Raw genomic sequence first — 20,027 nt, 5'->3', positions numbered from 1 at the left:
ATACCAACATAGAGTTTTATTTTTTATTTTTTAAACAATTGTTTTTGTCGTTTAACATGTCTTAAACTGTTATTACCCCAACCATTTTTTGTATGGTTTGAATAGCGAAATGACATATTTCACGCACCCTTTTCTATCCTTTTATCGTGTATTCACCTGCAACCCCTAGATGTCATTGTGTATTGTTGTATATACCAGCCGTTGGATGGCGTAGGTTGAGTAGGGAGGCACCCCAAGCCAGGCCGGGGAATGCCGACTTAGTTGAGAATGTTTTGCTGGCCTAACACCCGTACGGAATGGTAAACTTGAATTTTGGCGATGTCCGATCCTGGCTTCATCAAGCTTCCCCGTCGTTAGCTTGCAAATAGTAAGAGATACGTTTGGGTTAGCTTGAATTCTGGGGGGTAGCGTCGGTGGGCTTAAAATTTAACTTGCGCAAGCTATGAAACCGCAGGCTTGCCGTTTAGCTTATGAGAACCAAGCAATTGAAATTAAAGTAAGCTAGAAAAAAGGGAATTAAGAAAATATATATTACTTAGCTTTACAAAATTCAAAACAAGCATTAATTATGCTTGGATTTGAGTTTCAAAAAATTAAATCTTGGAAAATTAACAAATCATACTTAAGTCTAAAATTTAAAAACATTTTAGCATTGTTTACGTTGATGAAACTACCCTGTGTCCGAAGTTGCGCTTTTACCCTATTACCTAGAGTCGTCAGGTTTTTAAACAAGGAAAAAGGTAAAAAAAAAAAAAAGTGAACAGATCTAGATGAGAGATGTTGAATTTTAAAGAACACAAACCTGGACAAAAAAACAAAAAAACAAAAAAAGAAACAGTGCGGGAGATATCCATATGTGGAAGCTTATGGATATCCCCTTGAACGTCATATTTTCCTAAATTGGAGGTAACAATTCTACATCAGTTGGAGTTTCGTTAATTGACATCTTTGGAATGGAAAAAAATTTATCGAATCAAGAAGTGATTCGTTTGTGATTTTTGAGCAAATGAATCGTGATTAGTTTGCCCGAACTATGTAATTCTCCATCAATACTGCACACTGTACGTAAATTTCTTTTTTCTTTTTTTTTGACTACTAACTAACTTTTAATATTTTGTGATTTTTTCAGGGGAAAAACTTTAATTCTTGTTCAAATGTACGAGATTCTTCGGAGTTTTACACCCCCGGCCTAAAGCACTGGACGAATCGAGGGATGATAGATCAGGTTCAACTATACAGGGTATTTCACCAGAATGATTTAATTAAAAGATGGTGCATGGGTTCGAACTAGAGTTAGACTCGAGTATTAACAGAAGATTCGCAGTACATTACATACCCATTGATACAGAAACTCCAGTGTATTATGAAGAAATAACTAATGGAACCAGCTTTAGGCATGAAACATGATAAAAAAAAACAAGCAATGGCAGACCACTATGCACCCAATACTGAGGCTACGATTTAATAATTAAACTTTTGTCTGACACACATATGGTATAATACGAAGTGTCACACACAACTGTAAGTGAATGAGGCAGGCAACCGCGATCCGCATTGCCGCTGTTGGACGGATAAAGTAGAAACCTGCAAACAGTTAATGGAGGAAACTCTCAAGGAGCATGGGGACGGAACAGGAATTGGTTATGATATTTTTAAACATACAGCACATAAACGAGGAATAGACATCGTCTGTAGAATAAAAAAATTTTAAAAAAAGTGCGAACCAGTGCACAAGGTAAGGATGGCAAACCGTTTCAACCAAGGACACGGACGTAGGGTTGTCTACGAATAAACGAAGTGCCTAACGTTTACTAACGGGTAATTATTATTGCTGTTTAAACTATAGGACGGTAGCACTCTCTTATATGCCACACGTATGCCACACGTTAAACTATAGTAAAAGGCTTGTTACGGTAAAGTTCATTACATATAAGAGGTCATTTGAATCTTAAAACGTGTCGGGCGAGGACATTATTGAAGCATCTGGAGAATAAAGAAAGGAATATTTACAATGGGCAAATAAAGCAAGTGCAACTCCGACCATTAAAGTTCGGTAACCACAGTTCGCTTCATTACAATGGAAGATGGCTTGGGTAAGGTTGATTCTGGAACGTGCCATGGAGATAGTTGTGTTGGACTGCTGCTGACTACATCAGAATGCACTCCAACAGCCTGTGTGTCCTCAACAACAGGCGGTTCCGTCACCTAAAAATTTTTAAGAATATTTATGAATGATGGTAAAAGAGAATTACGTTATTAGTGTAAAATAAGAACGAAAGGGCACCAATGGACAACGAACATGCAGTGTCCATGAAAAAAAAAAAGGTAGAAAAACATCAGCTAACTAGCTTACCGTTTGGGAAATTATCTCAGGACATGGAGATTCGCAAGCAACTGCCGATGAAGCTGCACGGTTGCTGAGGTCAGGACTTGCCAACCGCAACAAGAAAGGATTACTGTTAAGAGCGTCTACTACAAATGGGTTTTTCGAAGACATAGTTCTCAGCCTAGGGGAGCTTGTGGGAGAACTTCTGAACGGGTTATTTGACTCTGGAACTGTCTTTTTTTCAATTTCTCCTTTAACTGATTGTTGGAAATGCGTTAAGGTGACAGGAGTTGTAGGAGATTCGATGGAGCTAGGATCGCTGTTCACTTGCGGTGAAGTTGGTGATGGGGTTGCAACGTTTAAAATCACAGCAGCTGAGTCATCTGAAGTTCTATCACTCTCATGAAGAGGCAGAGTTAATTTGTCTCCTCCCTTCAGTTAGGACAAAGAAGCAGACAATCACAAATTAATACGACGATACATAGCAAACACAAAAAACTGAAGCACTAATGTAAGAAAAAGAATTCAACAAGTAAAAAGTTTAATTAATTTAGAAATTTCAACTGGGGTTAGACGCGAGGGAAGATTTCTAATGTCTGCGAAAAGATTAATGTAAATTAGTATTTTAAAAGCTAATCGCATGAAATACGTCTTATTACCATGACACATTAGAACTACGATTTTTAAACAATTAATTAATATACACCTACCACAGAAACATAAGTTGCGACGTTATTGCAAAAATCATTTTTCACTCCACCAACTGAACCACTGTTGGACTGCTTCAACTCAGAAGCGATGGCTCCTCTATATTGGGAAAGACACGAGAATATAAATTACGGTCTTGAAGTCATTAAGAATGTGAATTATATCACGGACCCATCTGTGTGCTTGCTATGGCTGCCCACATCCAAATTCACGGTAGTCGGAGCTTTCTTCCGTTCTTCATCAGCACGTGCTATGATTAAAAAATTGTGTAGACATAGATATGCTTAACACTGAATGGTCTTCTCAATGGTTACTGATTAAAATAAAAAAATTACCTTTTAAAATATTACACTTGAGTTGTTCTGGGGCAAGTGGTTTAGCTGAGCCTTGATTACTCGATTTGTGGGTCTGGTTATTCGGAATATTTATAAGAAGGGTGTTAAGTTTAAAATGGGACGCCATTTCCATTTTTCCCTTCTCGTTCGCTTCCTCCAATTGTACAGATGTTGACTCTTTAGCTAAAATTTTCATCAAAGTGTCTAATCTGTTTTCTTCCAAATCTTCTGCGGAAGCAGATCCACCATCATCACCAAGACTTTGGTCTTTGAAACGCGGCTTATGATCTGCTTCGGGAGATTTCAGTAATGAACGTGCATGGAGTTGCGGGCTCTTACTCAGCCCAACGATTAAGCCATTCGAAGCACTAGCACTCAAAGTGCTTTCTTCATGACTACTGTCAAGAATGATCAAATCTTGATCAACTTCTGCCAACGGTTTGTAGACAGGTTCAGATTGACATGCTGTGACACTCGTAGGCGAGGTTCCTGTTGCGGATGAAGGAACGCTTTTAGCTGCAACTTCTTCAGTAGTTCGATCTCGCTGCTGCCTTTCGCGAACGACATGTGATTGTCGACGAGCGTACCGTTGACTTGGACGTCTTTCAAACTGAACGCTTCTTCGAGCCCGATTGGTCTGGGTGGTTTGATATTCCGTGCGTCCGCTTTAAAATGAAAAATGTACGGATATAGAAGTGTAGATGCCATGGATTTTGGTTATGCATTTAAACCTGTAACGAAAGCGGGAACCCATACGAAAAAAATTTTGCCGTGTGTTGTGCGCTTTGACTGGTCCTTTAAGACGAAAGAACGCATGATGTTCAACGGCGCATTTCCACAAATGCTTGGCAGCCTTCTCATTATGAAGCCTTAAAAATCATTTATACAAAAATACATGATAAAATTAATATGGTATGTGGTTTTCACTATTAAATTATACTTCTCAAAAAAAAAAAAAGATCATAAAAACCACTCACCTAAAAACGAATGTGTGTTCCTGTTCTCGACCCTCGTCGTCATCTTCAACAACAATTACCGACAGTTTTTTCTTTTTAAAGTCCAGTTTGGTGATTTTCGGCCTGAAACACAATTTGATTATATCACATGAAACAGAATGAACATAAATGGAATTCCAACCAGAAAAACAATCCAATCTTTTGATGATTTTCAAAAACCAATATGCCAGTTGGTGTTAATCCCAATGAATATTCACAGCTATCCTTTCCCTATATCACGCATAACGAGTATCCATAGGAATGTTTAGGAAACATTAATTTAATAAAGTTAAGAAGAAAAAATTATAATAATAACAATTCACATACTAGGACGGTATGCATATCAACTCCATACATTTCCAACCATTTGCCTTTATTTAAATAATTCAGTTCAGCTTGAGCTGGGTTTTGGCCCCTTTAATTTATGCCAACAAGCAATTAACACAGAACTTATGGTTGACAGGAAAGGTATTTAATTAAAAAGTACCTCATTTTTTTGTATTCTTCTATTATTTTAATTTCCATGTCTTCTGTCTGTTCAGGGACAAAACGGAATTCACTTACAAATGCTGGTGTATGAACCACTGGGTCATAATCTCCAAGTTCAGCTGGATATAAAATGGAAAAAAGTAGTCTCTAGTAATGTATGTTATGTGTCTAATATAATACATTGTAATGAACAAGCGGCTAGCTGGACTGCAGTGTCAAATGGGCATTCTAGACGACCTGACTGGATATCATGTTTCAGTTGCAGAAAAAACTGATACCTGTAAAAGAAGTAATTTAGAAAAATTGATAACAAAGAAAGACAATGGCATAACTTTACCGTGTTAATTCCTCTCTCAGACTATTTGGCTCAGATGAGTAAAATTTGACTCTCAAACGTAATGTGTAAGGTGGTCCAACTAAAAATAAATTACATACATCAGCAGATTATAAAAATATGATTTAAAATTATAGCTTACTTCTGACTTGCTTCTTAATTGCTTTAGTAGGATCCAGCCAATGTTGTACATGGTTGACATCAGTATACTGTAAGCCAAAGTAATCCTTTTCGATCAGATCCAGGGAATAAAATACTTGTTCATACAGTTCTGATCCATATGCTTTTTTCTTTGGAAATTCAAAAGTCAATAATGGTAAAAGAAAGTATAACCATACGAACTCTTACATGTAGCTCGATTGTTAGGTCAGACCCGTCAAGAACAATGATTTTGCATACGATAATATTTTTGTTTGGTTTCACTGGTTGAGTCGCCTGAGATGGGTTTTTGATTGAATTACTCAACCCTTTATCCGACTTGCTTTTCCTGCGACTTAAAAACCTCAGCATTTCTGACACATTTAACTCATTCGACGAATAAAAAACAAAATCTGTCAAAGAACAGAGTAGGTATAATCACGCCTGTAGCCCTTTCGAGAAAACAGTTCCAGAAGTTGAACCCTCTTGAAACTAGGCGGCGCAATGTACAAACTGAAAAGGTTGGCGGAATACGCCCTATTTCATGACGTCCCATAAATAATGGAAACATTCTGTGTGTAAACAAAGAATGCGTAGTATTTCAAGTCTTTAAACTTTAAACAACACGAGGAGACTCAAACACCAGTAATCGTCTATTAATAACACCTAAGATGTATCCTTCCCCTTGCATGCATTTTAGCAATTTGTACAAGAGATGTCGGTTTTCCACATCCTGTTTTTTTTATTTCTTTCTTTTCAGTAAAATTTTTCAGTAAAGTGACTTGGGATGAGACATCTCTCCTCTCGTACACAGAAACCACCTTATGGACCGGCAATCGTAAAATTCTATACCTTGCTTCCTAAGAAACCGGAAGCTGTGAAATCCTAATGACGACATTTGACATGAAACCAACTGGAAAGCAAGGGTATACTATCCACACAGATTGCGCTGTCAGTCGGTTCCACAAAGAACAGTTTTATTTCTTCTCTTTAAATGATTTTTTATAGAATTTACGCGAATGCCGTATTGTAATGGCAATAGCACTTGATCACTTGCATAACTATCAGTCATAGTAACCAAGGGCGGTGTCAAAAATAAATGAAATGACAGTCCTTGCTTTTGTATTTTAGGAAAGAAAAATGCGGGATAATATCGGAATTAGATATTGTCAAAAAGTGAATGAACATTTAAGCAGTGGTTTTAAGTGGTCAGTGTGCAACGAAAATGTCAGTGCTATACCAACTGGACTACTACGTACTTCTAGAGCTGCAGTAAATGACGCACTTCGAACTCCGTTTGTGTAGTTGAAACTTGTGGTAGGGAAAGCGGAAGACTCAAATAAATTCAATAATTTTTCCAAAATTCTGTAATAAAAAACTGCCTGGATATACGGTAAGAAAGTCAGCTGAAAATGTTTCGGGAAAAAGTGGTAATGGCTGTAGGGAATGCCACCTTGGCAACGTGGTCTTCTTCACTTCTTCAGCATTATTGATATTCGCCCACGCAAGCATGTAGCACAAACGATTAAAAATTTATTTATTGAGACTTGACTGTACCAGCCTTGCTAGTAGACTTCAAAGGATATGTTACGAATATGTATATTCATCCCCACCCGGTAAATTCATGAGCACGGTTTGGGCAATCGGATTCCTTGTTCCCAGATACAGGCATTCTCGCTTATGCACTTGTAACGTTAACCTTAAAGCCTACGTAACTCGAGCAAATGATTCAAGGGTGACCTAAACAGGGAAACCTGTTCACCACAACCCAAGACATCAGTCCCCAATGCGGAAAGAAATCGATAGAATCAACGTCATCACGACACCTGCCCGCAACTCTCCCCACTCTTACGATATATATTCAGTCATGGACATCGATTGAGTGCTAAGCGGCCATTGGGGCCAGCCAACAAGACATCGCAAATGCTTAAGTTCACACTTCTACAATTCAAGGGACGCAGCATGTGACGGAAAAAATTATCAGAATTCAAAGCGTACTTGTCGTCCAAAAAACCTGATATTGTCATGTTATTTGGGACAAACTAGAGCGGCAATTATACTACCACCTTCCAAAACTATACAAACCGCTTGATCAACCGACCAAGTGGATGAGGCGGAGGTGTCTCCCTCCTTGTGGGAAAAGACTGGCCGACTATCAGAATACCTCTCCTACAATTTCCGAATTGTGAAGATCTGTCTCCATTTCATCAAAGAAAATCATAGATGTTCTATTTACTGCTCACTTGGAGAAAAATTTATATGGCATTTCCTTTCTTCACCTCCTCCAGCAAAAGTCCTCTCATCATGGGCAGAAACTACAACGGCCACGATCTAAGCTGGTCAACTGAAACCATCGGTAATCAACGGTTTCAAGGGCCTATTCACTCACCGAACAAAAATCTTCCGACAGCAAAAAAGTAAGTGCAGAATCCTGAACAAAAATCCGAACAGGGATTTAATGTTAAAGCCATCTATTGGTAGGGGAACGCGTCTAATTATTTATTTTAAAAGGGTAGGGTGGATCAGGTGAGAAACCAAAGCATGGATCGGTGGGTCTAGACATTTTGTTTTTTATTTGCGCAACGGTATTATGCTCCAAGGTAAGTAACAGTCCAGTAAATTTGTTGCAAATTCCTTGGGTAGTTTAATTTGAATGCGATTAGTACAGTTTTTGCAGTATTTAAAACCCAAACTAATTTCAAATAGTTTTTTTTTTGGGGGGGGGGAGGATGAGTATTAAAGATACGTTGCTTTTTAACTGTGTGAAACCCTTGGCAGAAATAAAAATTGCATCATATTTAAAAATGCAGGTATAAAATTTCAACATTGCAAAAATGCACATTTTGTTTTGGGATTTTAGAATTTTAAAAACGCAAGCCGATAGAGAATCTGTTGAAGCACGTCTGCACAAAATGTGATTTGTGTTCGGCACTCTACGTGCATGGAAAGAGTGGCAAGAAAAACATGTGACGAAGGATGATATTAAATGAATTGAAAAGGATTATTGTTTGAGAATTGAATTTCAATTGTATTTCTAATGGGGTAGACAAAATGAAACAGGAAAACAAAGGACTCCGATGACTCGTCTTGACGACTTTTACTGTGAGACAACCTACCGGACAAGAAAAGGCATGATACCATAATTACAAGCAGACCTTTGCCTCCTACAGCACTGCCTGTGGGGGCAGCACCATAGGTGACAGCGGGTTCACGTGTTTACAGGTGTAACGAACGAAGAAAGAACTGAATTGCGAAACAAAATAACTTAAAAATTGCCAGTTGATGTTGGGTCTTCCAACGTGGACGTCAATTCTCCTTACGGAGTACCCCTTTGTAGGCCCTCCGAGATCCGCAAAGGATTTGGTGGTGTTCTGACGAATTGCAGAGGGAACAATGGCGAGGGTGACGGCAATCAATCAGTTTGGTGTGACCAGCAACCGCTAGCGGCAAGAAACACCCGAAACATCGATGCTGGGAAAACAAGAGCTCCAGGCGATCTTGATTCGTCAGCGTCATGAAGTCCACACATTCCGCAATCCGCCTTTTACATCCCGTCGATCGTTTGATCATTTCGATGTGGGTTTTCAAGAAGCAGGAAATGATAGGTGTATGTTTGGGCACAACATAGTGTGGTCCGTTTGGGTGGGCGACTGATGTGGATATCTGGGAGTCAGTCGCCATTTCCCGAACTTGACGTAAGAGTGACCCAATGTATCCACTCATTAAGGTCTCTCTCTCGGCTGTAAAGTGTACGTGGACGTTGACGAGGTCTTGGTTGAGGTTGTCGATCTCCTCGCTGAGGCGCAGCACGACACGCTGTTGGGCATACATTGCTTCTGTGGCCACCTTCCTCGCATGTAAAGCTTGCGTAAAACTATCCTTGAGGATGGACGTATACTCTTTTTCACTTTCACGAGATTGTCTCAATTTTTCCTTTAGTGATGCAGCGGATGGGGGCGGATATTCTGCCATTTGAAGAACGTTGACTAGAGGAGTTCAACTTTGAACCTGTTCACACTTTAAACTGAGTGCCATTTGCTGACCTTCGAGGCTAAACAGTTTCCCTTTATTTCGGATGTTACATGGTACTAAACAGAAAACGAGCTTTCAGATAATAGCTTTGGTCTTTTCCCTATATTTGAACTCAAATATAGGTGGCGCTGTAGTTCGTGGAACACTACACTAGGCTTTGTTAGGCAAGTTGAAGTCTACTAAATTCACACCAGCGTTTTAATTTTACAAGTTTTGCACATATTTACGTTCACATTCTTTCGTTGATTTTAACATTTTCATGACGTTTCAAGCTCAAATATTTGTACAATATTTACAGATTGCAAGATCCCAATACGGAAAATTTATGCTATTAAAGACACATTTTGCTCCTTTTCACGTAAACTTCTTGTTCTTTGGCATAAACCAAACCACAGAGTTTTGTCACCGGACGAATACATGGCCCTGGGTGATTAATAACTTTTACTTTCCCTACCCTAACAACATTGTCTATGGGATTGGGAATAACTTCGAGTACATGGCCTAAAATCCACTGTCAACGTAAGGTATTTGGTTGAATCCCAAGGACTAGGTCTTCCACAGTAACGTCCGGTTGATTTTCCTTCTTTTCGCCAGGTGTGGAACGGAGTAGCCATCTATTCCAGAAAGGTGGAAGGATGTCTTGGCTTTGCAAAAGTTGTTTGGTAGTGACGTCCACACTTTACAAATCTGGCATCTGAAGGGGAAAGTAGGGACAAACTACAACACACAGAAAGTGATTGGGTGTTAATAGATCAGGGTCTTCTGGGTCTATGCCGAGCTGTGTTAGTGGCCGTGCGTTTAGAACGGGTGAAACTTCGGCGACGGCTATTCTTAAGATTCGATAGGTTAACGTTTGGCCAACGTTGCTCAGTGAGAGTCCGTATGGAAGGTTCCTTGCCGTAGATTGATTTCGAGCCCCCGACAAATTATGAGGGCTAAATTTAGACCCTCTACCGTAGTATCTTGTAATTCCAGCCTGGGAATCGTGAGAACTTTTACCGGGGCAACGTGCGTTTTTGACATGGCAAATTACACGTTTATCGACTGGACCACGAAAACGGAACGGAAGCAGGCCACAGTTCCGAAGCCTTTTGAACTTGCATCAGGAAGCGCATGAAGATGCTGCTATGTCCAACCTCCACGTTGAAATCGGAAACATCTCGGCACCGACTCCAGATTTTGAAGATGTTCGTACCAGAGAAAGAATCATTGGCACAATTCCTCGGGTAACGAATCATCCCAGCCAAACCCTTTTCTCTTTCGTCGAGATGTCTTGAATCAAAGATTTCATTAGGAAGACAACAGCGGTGACGAGTACTAACGAATCGTAGTCACTGGAGATAATGCTTAAGAAGATTCTCTTGGTGAGAACGCCATTGTCCGACGACTTTCTGATCTTGAATGTTAACACCTCAAATGTTCGTTCAATGGAAAGCCTTTCCAGGTCGAGGTCCAGTGTAGGTGTAGGCAAGCCGGAAATCACGTAAGGCTGATATCACAGTTCTCGATGATGACGTCCGCATCGTTCAGTTAAATCCGCCTAATTAGAGAAGGGTCTTCCTTCTCATCTGACGGACCCATTTTACTGTCTCATCTTCGGAGTCAAATGAGTTGAGGTAGTTGTCAACGTAGAAATTCCGTCGAACATTGTCCGCTGCCTCTGGATACTGATCGCGAAGATCATCCGCCGTTCGGTTGAGGGCGAATATACAGGTCGTCGGGGAGGATGCTGCTCCAAATACGTGAACGGTCATCTGGTACGTCAACGGAGCTGAACTACTGCCAGGGCTGCTTGGTCTTGTTCGTGAACTTTTATCTGGTGAAACATTTTCCCGATGTTCGCTCCGACTGGTACAAGGTTAAGCCAGAAACAGGTACATACCGAGCAAGCTAATAAGTAAGTTTGGTCCTCGAAGTCAATTTTGATTAATTAATGTACCACCAAACTCGGCAGCTCCATCGAATACAACTCCAATTTTTGTCGATGAGGTAGACAGGATCACGACCCCGTGATGTGATAAATACCACGTCTTGTTCGACTCCTTCCGTGCTTCTTGGGTCCTCCTTTACCAATGCATCGTATTTTCGGGCGGAGTCAGCGTTTCGATGAAATCGTCTTCCGAGTGCGAAGCTAAAGCCTCTTCAATGCAGACACTCGTTTGTTGGTTAGGTTTAATTCGTCGGCTTTCTCCATTAAACCGACTTGATACCGATTACCAATACATGAAAAATGAATTTTCGAGCATTCGTCTTACGCGTAGATCGTCTTCGGACGGAACAGGCTGCTCCATGTCTACATTTTTTACCTCGAGCTGCCAGAGTTTCTTGAATAACTCGTTTAGGTTTTCGGGACGCTCCTCTGTTACCAAATGAACGACGAACGGGAGTACGTCCTGCGGCGGGCCTGTTTGACTACCCAAACACCACCCAAACGGTGTATTGAAGGCAATGGGCCCATCCATTGTAGCACGATCGCGAGCTTCTGCGACGTCAATTCCTATCAGCGTGGTCACACCCTCCAGTTGAATGGTCGGGACATCAGTACCAATAATTTATTTAACGTTTTACCTACTATACGTAATCAATTGGCATAAAAAATCCTCTAATATCAAGCTTTCTTGTTGATAACACATCAGGGGTGGTAACGGAGTCCTATTTATGCCAATTTCTACTATTCCTAAGATAACTAGTATCTCCCATATTCATATTTTTTAAGAAGGATAGAATTATTTATCAGACATTACACTATCCTAACAGTTAACTTTAATTTAAAATTAATGTATTGCCTTACGGTTGATATGGGTCCTGTGTTGACGTTGCCTTCAAGATGGCGAAAAGTTTCGTATACGACGGGAAAAGATTCTGGGGCACTAGTCAGTGGGAAGCCTCATTTGTATTTGTATAACTCGTCGGATTCAGTTTATCTTGTTGAGAAATACAATGAGGCCTCATATATTGTTTGTTGTCTTTGAAAAAAACAATCGTAAACTTTTTAAAACCAAGATTAGTCATTTTATTCGAAAATTTATACCAAACTTATTCGAAATAAAAATATAAATAAATTTATTAATATTCTCAATTCTTATAATATGAATTTTTATTCATTATTTTTACTCTTCATTCTTAAAATTTCCGTTCATTTCGTTATTATGTCATTGTTACATTGCAGTATGTTATTCTTATTCTTATTCGAAGAAACCTTTTCCTTATTCGGCAGAACAATGCGCAAAACACTGGCGCGCCAACTAAGGCTATACTGGTTTTCTCTATAGCTAAGACGCCATCTATTGGGTTAAACTAGTAGTAATTTCTATGCGTTGGATTTCTATTCTACTAGTATTACTGCAAGAAACTTCGATAGTTGATATTTGACGTACTATGATATAAGACTTGTCGAGTATAGTTGTAAATAAAGCGGCGATAAGTTACTGAACAGATTAGTAAAGTTAGGGCCTTTTTAAAGAAGAATAATGCAGCATTTCGTACGTAACGCATTTTTTTAAACCTTCTTATTAATTTGTGAGCTTTCAACGTAAAAGTAAACATTGTTCCCCATCAATTTTAGCAGTTCAAGCTATTGCATGACATGTCGTAATAGGTTCGTTTATCGAATGTCAACAACCTCGGGTGCTCTTTCCTACATTTGGGTAGCTGTTTCAGTTTCATCTGGATCCAGTTTGAGGAAACTAATTGGATAGGGCCTTGAACTATTCTGATTATCGCTGGTAATAAGGCCATGCTTCCCTCCACTGATGGCTATAGATTGGTTCCAGAACACCGAACAGGGTTTTCATCTAATCCTGCAGTTTGGTCTTACGGAATGGCTATGCCTTGGCAACATCCTGCCCAACAGCTTGCATTCCCTATTCCACTTCATTTCGTGACTCCACAGCTTAACGCCCAGTGGTTTCCTGTGGAAAATTTTGGGAGTCTTCCACCCAAGCCTAAGGTTAACAAAGACATCACGTCAGTATTTGGAAACACAAAGCCTTCACGAAGATTCAGTGACCCTGGGCCAAGAATATGTGATACTGATAATGATGGAAAACCCTTCCACTCCCACAAGAGTAAAGTGTATGTGCCCTTTGAAGAAAAATGGAACCATTCTGAAAATCAACGCATTGGTAAAAAACCCACAAAAAAATAAGCAAATTCATAACTGTTAGCCATCTGTTTGCTTTTCAACTTTCAAAATCTAGATGAAGCAAGTAAAGATAGGATGTTGAACAATTTGCTTCAAGAGCTAAAAACTGCCCGTGACTTTAATAGGCAACTTTGTCTGGAGCTCCATAAGGCAAACATGAAACTCCATTTAACCCAACAACACAGCAATGAACATCAGCCAGGTTCTATGGCAGGTAGAATTCACTGGCTCCATCATTGTGCTGCATGTCATGTCATTCTTTTTTCATAGCACTTGTAAGGAAGCTGTATGAAGCTCATCACATCAGAAGTGATGTACTTTCCAATTGGAGTAAATCAGGAGAGTCATGTGGAAGGAGAAGCAGTTTTGCATCAAACAAAGTAAATGCCTGTATATACATTCATTTTTCAACGTATCTTCTATTAAAAATGCTTGCATTGGTGAATCATACCAAGTCAGCTTAGCTAGTGATAAAAACTTAAGGTTCAAATGGAATACTATCTCAAATCATTTTTCTTCCAGCTTACTTAACATCTATTACTTTCCCATCATGACCTAAAATATTAGTCACACATATGAAATCCATTGAATTCATCGCATGTTTAATACGTTGAGTTCTTCATATTATAATTCGTTATTTTAAAGAAATTGGCATTGTTCATGCAAAAACTTTCGTTTTACATGAAATCGCATAGATTGTATAAGGTGGAAAACCTAGAGTAGAGCTGAAGTCAATCTTTTTCTAAAACGCTTTCTTTTCCACCAAATTATTTAGTTCGATTCCGACGACCCTGAGGATTCGTTGCTGAGAGAACGAGAAGCGTTGATTTCCAGATTGCAAACAACTGAAAAGAAAATCCAGCGGCTTCGGAATGCTCAGGTAATTATTAGCAATTTCCCGATGTATAGGTGGTAATCGTTTTAAGTGATTAAAAGAGCGTTTAAATTTATTAAGGTGTGGTTGATGATTAAGGCTAAAAGAGTTCGCTATGTCAATGACAGCCATTGAGCCCTCATATTCAGATTTCTATCCTCGTTGCATTTCATGAGAACATTAAAAATTAGATGGCAATATTCTTTTACCTTCGTTTAAGGGCATTTTGCTGTGTTTTTCGTTGTGGTTAGCATATTACAGTTAGGCTGTTAGATTGTAATGTAAATTTCGTTGCGAATGTTACGGAGAGGTCATTATTCAGTTACTGCGGTAGGCTTTAAGTGTCAACTATCCACGCCTAACTATTAACATTTAAGCTGTGATCGCGCATAGCGTAAGCAATCGGCTAAAGACAAATGTTTTTAGCAGAAATTAACCATAATTATAAGGTTAAACTAGGATCTTGCACAAAAATAACGCTGTACTTCATTCCACCTACGGTTGGAGATGTGTGTACGCAAGTTCAAGTTTCAACCCAATGTATGCGTTGTGAATGTGAGAGTCTGTTTGCGTCTCCCGGTTGTCCATCGGGAAGGGAGGTTGACCTTTCTTGTTGAGCATTGTCAATATTAGCACTCTCTTTGCTCAATCTCCCCCCCCCCCCTTCCTTTTTTATTTTTAATATCCAGGGCAGTGTTCTGGCGTATCGGATTTCCGCACCGGTCGTCGTCCTAGTTTGTTTTCCGTTTTCTGGTTGGGGGAGGAGAGAAAGGGCTTTAAGTGTTCCCTCATCTAGGTCGATTTTTATTTATGCTAACGCAAAGAAAAATTTACTTTCTGAGAAATCACATGCAAATGCTAATGGAGTTTCGTTAGTTAATGTTTGAATCTGTTCAAAAGCGGAATGGTGGATGAACAGTTCATGTTTTGCTTTATAGGTGGCACACTATTCACTATTTCCAGTTAAAGGGGAGTTCATCAGTTTTTGTCTAAACTAATTACGAAATTCGGAGCAGGGAAAGCTTTCCGCCCGTCGCCAGAAGGTGAACGTGGAAACAGACGCGCCTGTCGCAATAATCGGGGTGAATGTGGCAAGAAAGTATGAGGCCTGGTTATGATGTGGGGCAGTGGTAAGCGTTTTTGATTTCGGGCCCGTTTCCATTAGCTGCTGGGTTTCTCTTTCTCGGTTGTTTGTTCGGCATCCCATGGAAAAGGAAGATTTTCCCACCGACAGTCAGTGCCATGTGATGCCTAATATTAATAACTTATTCTTTTGCAAGAAATCGTGAGACTTGCCCGTAGCACAGTGACGCAAGGATAAAATGAAAGCATCGTCCTTTTAAAAAGTAGAAGATTGTATGTAATAATCTTTATGAATTGTGGTTTCATAGTTTTACAAGACGAAACACTGTCGGAATAGAGAAACATAGCGTTTAAATGGATCCTCCCCAATTTACGTTATCATAGCTCGCGACAAGATAAATATGAATAATGGTTTGGCAGTCCCGAGTGCTTGCCACAACAATTTTTTCTCATTATTTTGTAGTGTACAGTTTTTTTTGTTTTTTGTTTATTCATTAATTTTTGTTTTTATTTATTCAGTGGAACAACGTGGCACCGGAAGGGCCGTATGGCCCACAAAGCACAGAGCAACGCTCCCCCATGAACACCAGGTCAGTCCGTGAAATCGATAAATTTCGAATCGTGTCCAATGTTTGATCTTTCGGTATACTTTACTTCGTTGGGCTGACCAAGGTTTTTCGGTTTTCGGAGTAATATGAACTGTATAGACATCTGCGGATAGGCAAAATAATAGTTGTTTGTCCTATTTCTCCCATGTTGTTTATTACTTCTTTGTTTTGCGAGATTACTATAATTATTTTGACATAGAAAGCAATGGATTTCATTTGTGCATTCCCTGCACTTCGGGCTTCGGAAGCCGCTTATTTTTCTATAAATATGGAATTACTATAGACTAAGACGCAGGAGTGATTGCCTCATGTGATATAGTTCTTAAAGGCTAAGGTTTTGTTATCAATTGTCCAGTTCATGTTTCTTCTTTAATCAAATTCTTGAATTGTGTTTTAGGGGGGGGGGAGCAATGGAAATATCGGGAACGAACTTTTAAAAACAAAAACGCTTTGTGTGCTTAATTGGGTGCTGTTCGCATAAGATCAAGAAATAGCCATGTCGTAAATTATTCTAGTGTCTGGTACGGTATTTAAGTTTTTCGGGGAACTCGGCCTAAAATTATCCAGAAGCTAATATTTTGTTTCGCTTTCACTTTCTTTCTTTTAAATGGAACAGCTACGTATGAAATATGTTGTTTCGATGACAGCTAAATGGCTATCTCTCGCATTAATTGTGTCTTACAATTAGGGTATTATGAATGTTTGGAATGTCCAGCATTTTCAAGATGCGAGGGATTCACCTCCTTTTTTTTTTAAACCGGCCCAGTAAACCCCCATAAGTAAACCTTTTTAAATCTTTCGGTCCCAAAGCGCTTTAATATTAATATAGTCGGGATCGCTTTATTTACAAATGAAACGTTACGTCTATTTGTAAGCAGTGGGGAATAATTATCCAGAGTTAAATGGGGGTTTTTACCTTGAATTAATGAATTACTTTCCACTCGCGTTTAAACTTTAATATGTGCCATGCATTCCTCTGATTAGCGCCTTGGGTGTTTGTACAGCGATGTTAACACGCAGTGTATGCTTCTTTATTTATGGGCTTTGTTTTGCAGTCGGTGTATGGGTGATTTACTTACATTCAACAAAGTATCCCGGAATCATTCGTTTGCAATGACTTCACCTTCTACGTCGGATCCCCCATCGCTTGAAGACCTTGATATTGCCAGTTCCAAACACTATGGTACAAAAAGTTAATTGTGCTTCTTTTCCTTCATTTGTGTCATGAAATGTCGCTCTTTCATGTATCTGGGTTTCGTTTTCTTACCGCCATTATCACTTGCGTCCATCCAAAGTTCCTTTAAAATATTAACGTTCATTTTTTGTTTCTTACGTTTCGTTCGGAATTGGACAAACCCACTCTGAAGGTGGAACTGGTTTGATAAATTCAGGTTTAGCGCATCTACACCATCCAACCAGCCGACAGCTTCCCGAAGGGCGGACATACCTGCCCAACAGCAACGTCTTGATTCCGAACACGACATCTATGGTCGGGCCTACACTGAAGCGGGACATAGAAATCCAATTGGCGACAGTGGAACGCGACCGACGCCAACTGGAACACCAGCTTCAGGATTCGATTGGCACTCGACGTCTTTCGGAAGACCGTGTCATCAAGTAAGTTTTACATACGTCGTTTAGATATAATTGATAGTCGTGATATTATTAAGCAATTCGTTGTGCAACTTATACCGGTATGTATTATTGTACGGCCGTGGGGATGACAATCAGCTCCAGTAACGTACCGACTTAACACAAATTGAAAGGAAGAAAAGCTAAGCCTTTTTCGCGTTGTTCAATTTGGCCAAGGTAGAAATCAGTTCATTTCAGATGTAAAGTTTTTCTTTGTGTTTGGTTTTCACCTAAACATGATTCGTTGGTTATTTAGCCTAATTGTAGTTAATTGACATGTCTACGCACGTGTTTTTATCTCCCTTTCTTTTCATTTTCTCTTTTGTTATTAAATAGGTATATTTTTATTTATTTTATTTACGTGTTTTTTATTTCAATTTAAAAACTATTTTGAAATGGTTTTCCTTTAGATTTTTTGTTTTTCGCCGTCTTTCAAATGAGGATTTTGAAGTCGATCGCTTCTTGTAGGCTTGATTGAGTGCAGCGTTGAAGTGTAGGGAAAAGCAACGGGGCGGGTGGAAGGCAGAGAGATAGAGAGGGATTCTAAACAGTAAGTGGGTGGTGGCCTTTGACAAGGGGAAACTAGTTTGTCACGCTGTAATGAAAGTGAGTTCCGACTGATATTGCGTCTTGTTCAAACAGCAGAGGGAGCTGCTGGAACTGGAATAGAGGGTAGGATAGGACGAGGAACAGAACGCTGTCGGTTTATAATAGAAGGCAGCAAGTAGTCTTTTTTCTGTTTTGTCAATGCTTACGGGCGGTTTACTCGCTCGAGGGGATTTCGGTAGAGGAAGAGAGCGCGCACGAGTTCAATAAAGTTCTACCCTTCTCTCCTGGACGAGCCTTCTCTTTCTTTCCCTTTTCTTTTTTTTTTTTTTTTCTCATTTTGTGCGCTGCTAGATTCTCCAATTCGTCCGATCGATATGGCGTGAAGCTACATTTCTTTCTTCTGGTTGCTAACGAAAAGAATTGTCGAAAAAGTTTCATTGCTTTTTCAATGAGTCAATACACTTTGAAGTCCGGATGAGTTCAAGCGGGGCGACAATGGGGCTAGGCTATACTGCTGGTTAGAATTGCTGTTGTAGTTTTCGTCGATCATCTCGTTATCTATGTAATTCCCAAACGAGATTCGGATGAACGGGGGGAATAATTGATTTTTTTTTTTTTAGTTAGTTTCGATTGTTAAAAATTGCATCGTCTGTGCCGCTGAGGATTCGACGTGAAGACGGAAAGAAACAAATGAATGTTATTTTCTTGTTTTGATTGAACAGGTTGGAACGACTAGTCTCGGTTCTGAGGAAAAAATTGGAAATGCAGACTACGATCCACAATACGAGCTCATCCAATTGCTCAGCTGTGCCGCCTTCGCCGACTGAAAGTAACATACCGTTGGCGACGAGTTGTTCCACCACGCCCAATGAATACGGCACTTACTCCAACTCCGGTAGAGCAAGCCAATTGTCAATGGAAGGTCCCGCTTCCTTGCCTTCTTATCTCCAAGTCGTCGGACCCATTACTCAGCTATAACTTCCCAAACTAGCGTTTGCATCAATCCAAATCAAATAGCTCAACGCCACACGTTTCGCCCTACCACACCGTAAGAGACTTTGAAAAGGGCGAATCTAATTTTTGAACAATGCACCTTGTTTAATCGCCAGGTTATTAGCTTAGGATTTCTTTTTTTTTTGTAAGTGATAGCTGTTTCATAGAACCCGTCAAGATTCACGATAACCAAGGAAAAAACCCTTTTAGAGTTGATCTGCCATTGCAATTCCATTGCGTATTTTTCTTATTGAATGCGAGTTGAAAAGGCTCTTCCGCATGTCATTATCAGCAAGGATACCTGCTAAGCTGGTCTAGTTTGCACACATTCATTTACTAGTCCTCGAGTGCGTACATCATTTTTTACTTCTCCACTTTCAACAATAGATACTGTTTTGCGACGCGAATCGAATGCCATTTATGTAGAACGATTGTAGCCCATGTTTCTTCGATGAAGTGTCAATCTAAAAAAAAAAAAAAAAGTTAACCGTCCGTCGCCATTTGCCAGTGAATTCTACGTGCCTGGCTCTTCTTTTTTTTCACATGTGCCCTATTTCTCTTGTATTCTATTTTGTTCTCCCGCCCTTCTTACCTAATAGGACTGATGGGCGGTAAAATTGAATTGATCATGTTAGAATTACTTTTGACACGGTGCCTTCACCTGCCCTTTCGCATCGTCTTCAACCGTTGTAGTCTTTTTACATGAATTATGACGAAATCGATAATCCCGTCTGATAGATTCTGTAAATTGTTTGGCCTCAAAATATTACACATTGGAATCACACTA

The 20,027-nt window shown here is 39.6% G+C and overlaps 2 protein-coding genes across 4 annotated transcripts; one reads left to right on the top strand and one right to left on the bottom strand.

Annotated features, from left to right (window-relative positions):
- Positions 1 to 1,339: 1,339 nt before the first annotated feature.
- On the bottom strand, positions 1,340 to 5,825 carry LOC130693045 (band 4.1-like protein 5). Its single transcript, XM_057516160.2, has 14 exons — positions 5,536 to 5,825; positions 5,330 to 5,477; positions 5,191 to 5,269; positions 5,034 to 5,131; positions 4,852 to 4,972; positions 4,692 to 4,779; positions 4,507 to 4,595; positions 4,347 to 4,448; positions 4,101 to 4,238; positions 3,370 to 4,034; positions 3,206 to 3,284; positions 3,037 to 3,133; positions 2,354 to 2,758; positions 1,340 to 2,205 (listed from the first exon to the last, which is right to left on the bottom strand). The coding sequence occupies exons 1-14, from the start codon at positions 5,695 to 5,697 to the stop codon at positions 2,044 to 2,046; spliced, it is 2,433 nt and encodes an 810-aa protein (XP_057372143.1). The 5' UTR covers positions 5,698 to 5,825; the 3' UTR covers positions 1,340 to 2,043.
- A 6,916-nt stretch (positions 5,826 to 12,741) lies between these two features.
- LOC130693036 (uncharacterized) lies at positions 12,742 to 20,027 on the top strand. Of its 3 annotated transcripts, XM_057516143.2 has the most exons (9): positions 12,742 to 12,839; positions 12,926 to 13,481; positions 13,557 to 13,715; positions 13,772 to 13,881; positions 14,277 to 14,381; positions 15,978 to 16,048; positions 17,122 to 17,249; positions 17,434 to 17,683; positions 18,970 to 20,027. In XM_057516143.2, the coding sequence occupies exons 2-9, from the start codon at positions 13,094 to 13,096 to the stop codon at positions 19,223 to 19,225; spliced, it is 1,467 nt and encodes a 488-aa protein (XP_057372126.1). In that variant the 5' UTR covers positions 12,742 to 12,839; positions 12,926 to 13,093; the 3' UTR covers positions 19,226 to 20,027. The 3 variants fall into 3 exon arrangements, with proteins under 3 accessions (XP_057372126.1, XP_057372128.1, XP_059350312.1); XM_059494329.1 differs by having other exon boundaries at positions 12,769 to 13,481; XM_057516145.2 differs by lacking the exon at positions 17,122 to 17,249 and having other exon boundaries at positions 12,764 to 13,481; positions 18,970 to 19,312.

Source organism: Daphnia carinata, chromosome 3 (assembly GCF_022539665.2).
Source record: "Daphnia carinata strain CSIRO-1 chromosome 3, CSIRO_AGI_Dcar_HiC_V3, whole genome shotgun sequence".
In the NCBI taxonomy this organism is placed as follows: domain Eukaryota; kingdom Metazoa; phylum Arthropoda; class Branchiopoda; order Diplostraca; family Daphniidae; genus Daphnia; species Daphnia carinata.
Note: the sequence above shows the minus strand (reverse complement) of the source record. Positions and strands in the feature narration are given on the sequence as shown.

Coding starts and splice junctions, on each gene's coding strand:
- LOC130693045 (XM_057516160.2), bottom strand. CDS start 5,697: ATGCTGAGGTTTTTAAGTCGCAGGAAAAGCAAGTCGGATAAAGGGTTG. Junction 5,132..5,190: donor CTGAGAGAGGAATTAACACG/GTAAAGTTATGC, acceptor CTTCTTTTACAG/GTATCAGTTTTTTCTGCAAC. Junction 4,449..4,506: donor AAGATTGGATTGTTTTTCTG/GTTGGAATTCCA, acceptor ATTGTGTTTCAG/GCCGAAAATCACCAAACTGG.
- LOC130693036 (XM_057516143.2), top strand. CDS start 13,094: ATGCTTCCCTCCACTGATGGCTATAGATTGGTTCCAGAACACCGAACA. Junction 14,382..15,977: donor AGCGGCTTCGGAATGCTCAG/GTAATTATTAGC, acceptor TTATTTATTCAG/TGGAACAACGTGGCACCGGA. Junction 16,049..17,121: donor CGCTCCCCCATGAACACCAG/GTCAGTCCGTGA, acceptor TTTGTTTTGCAG/TCGGTGTATGGGTGATTTAC.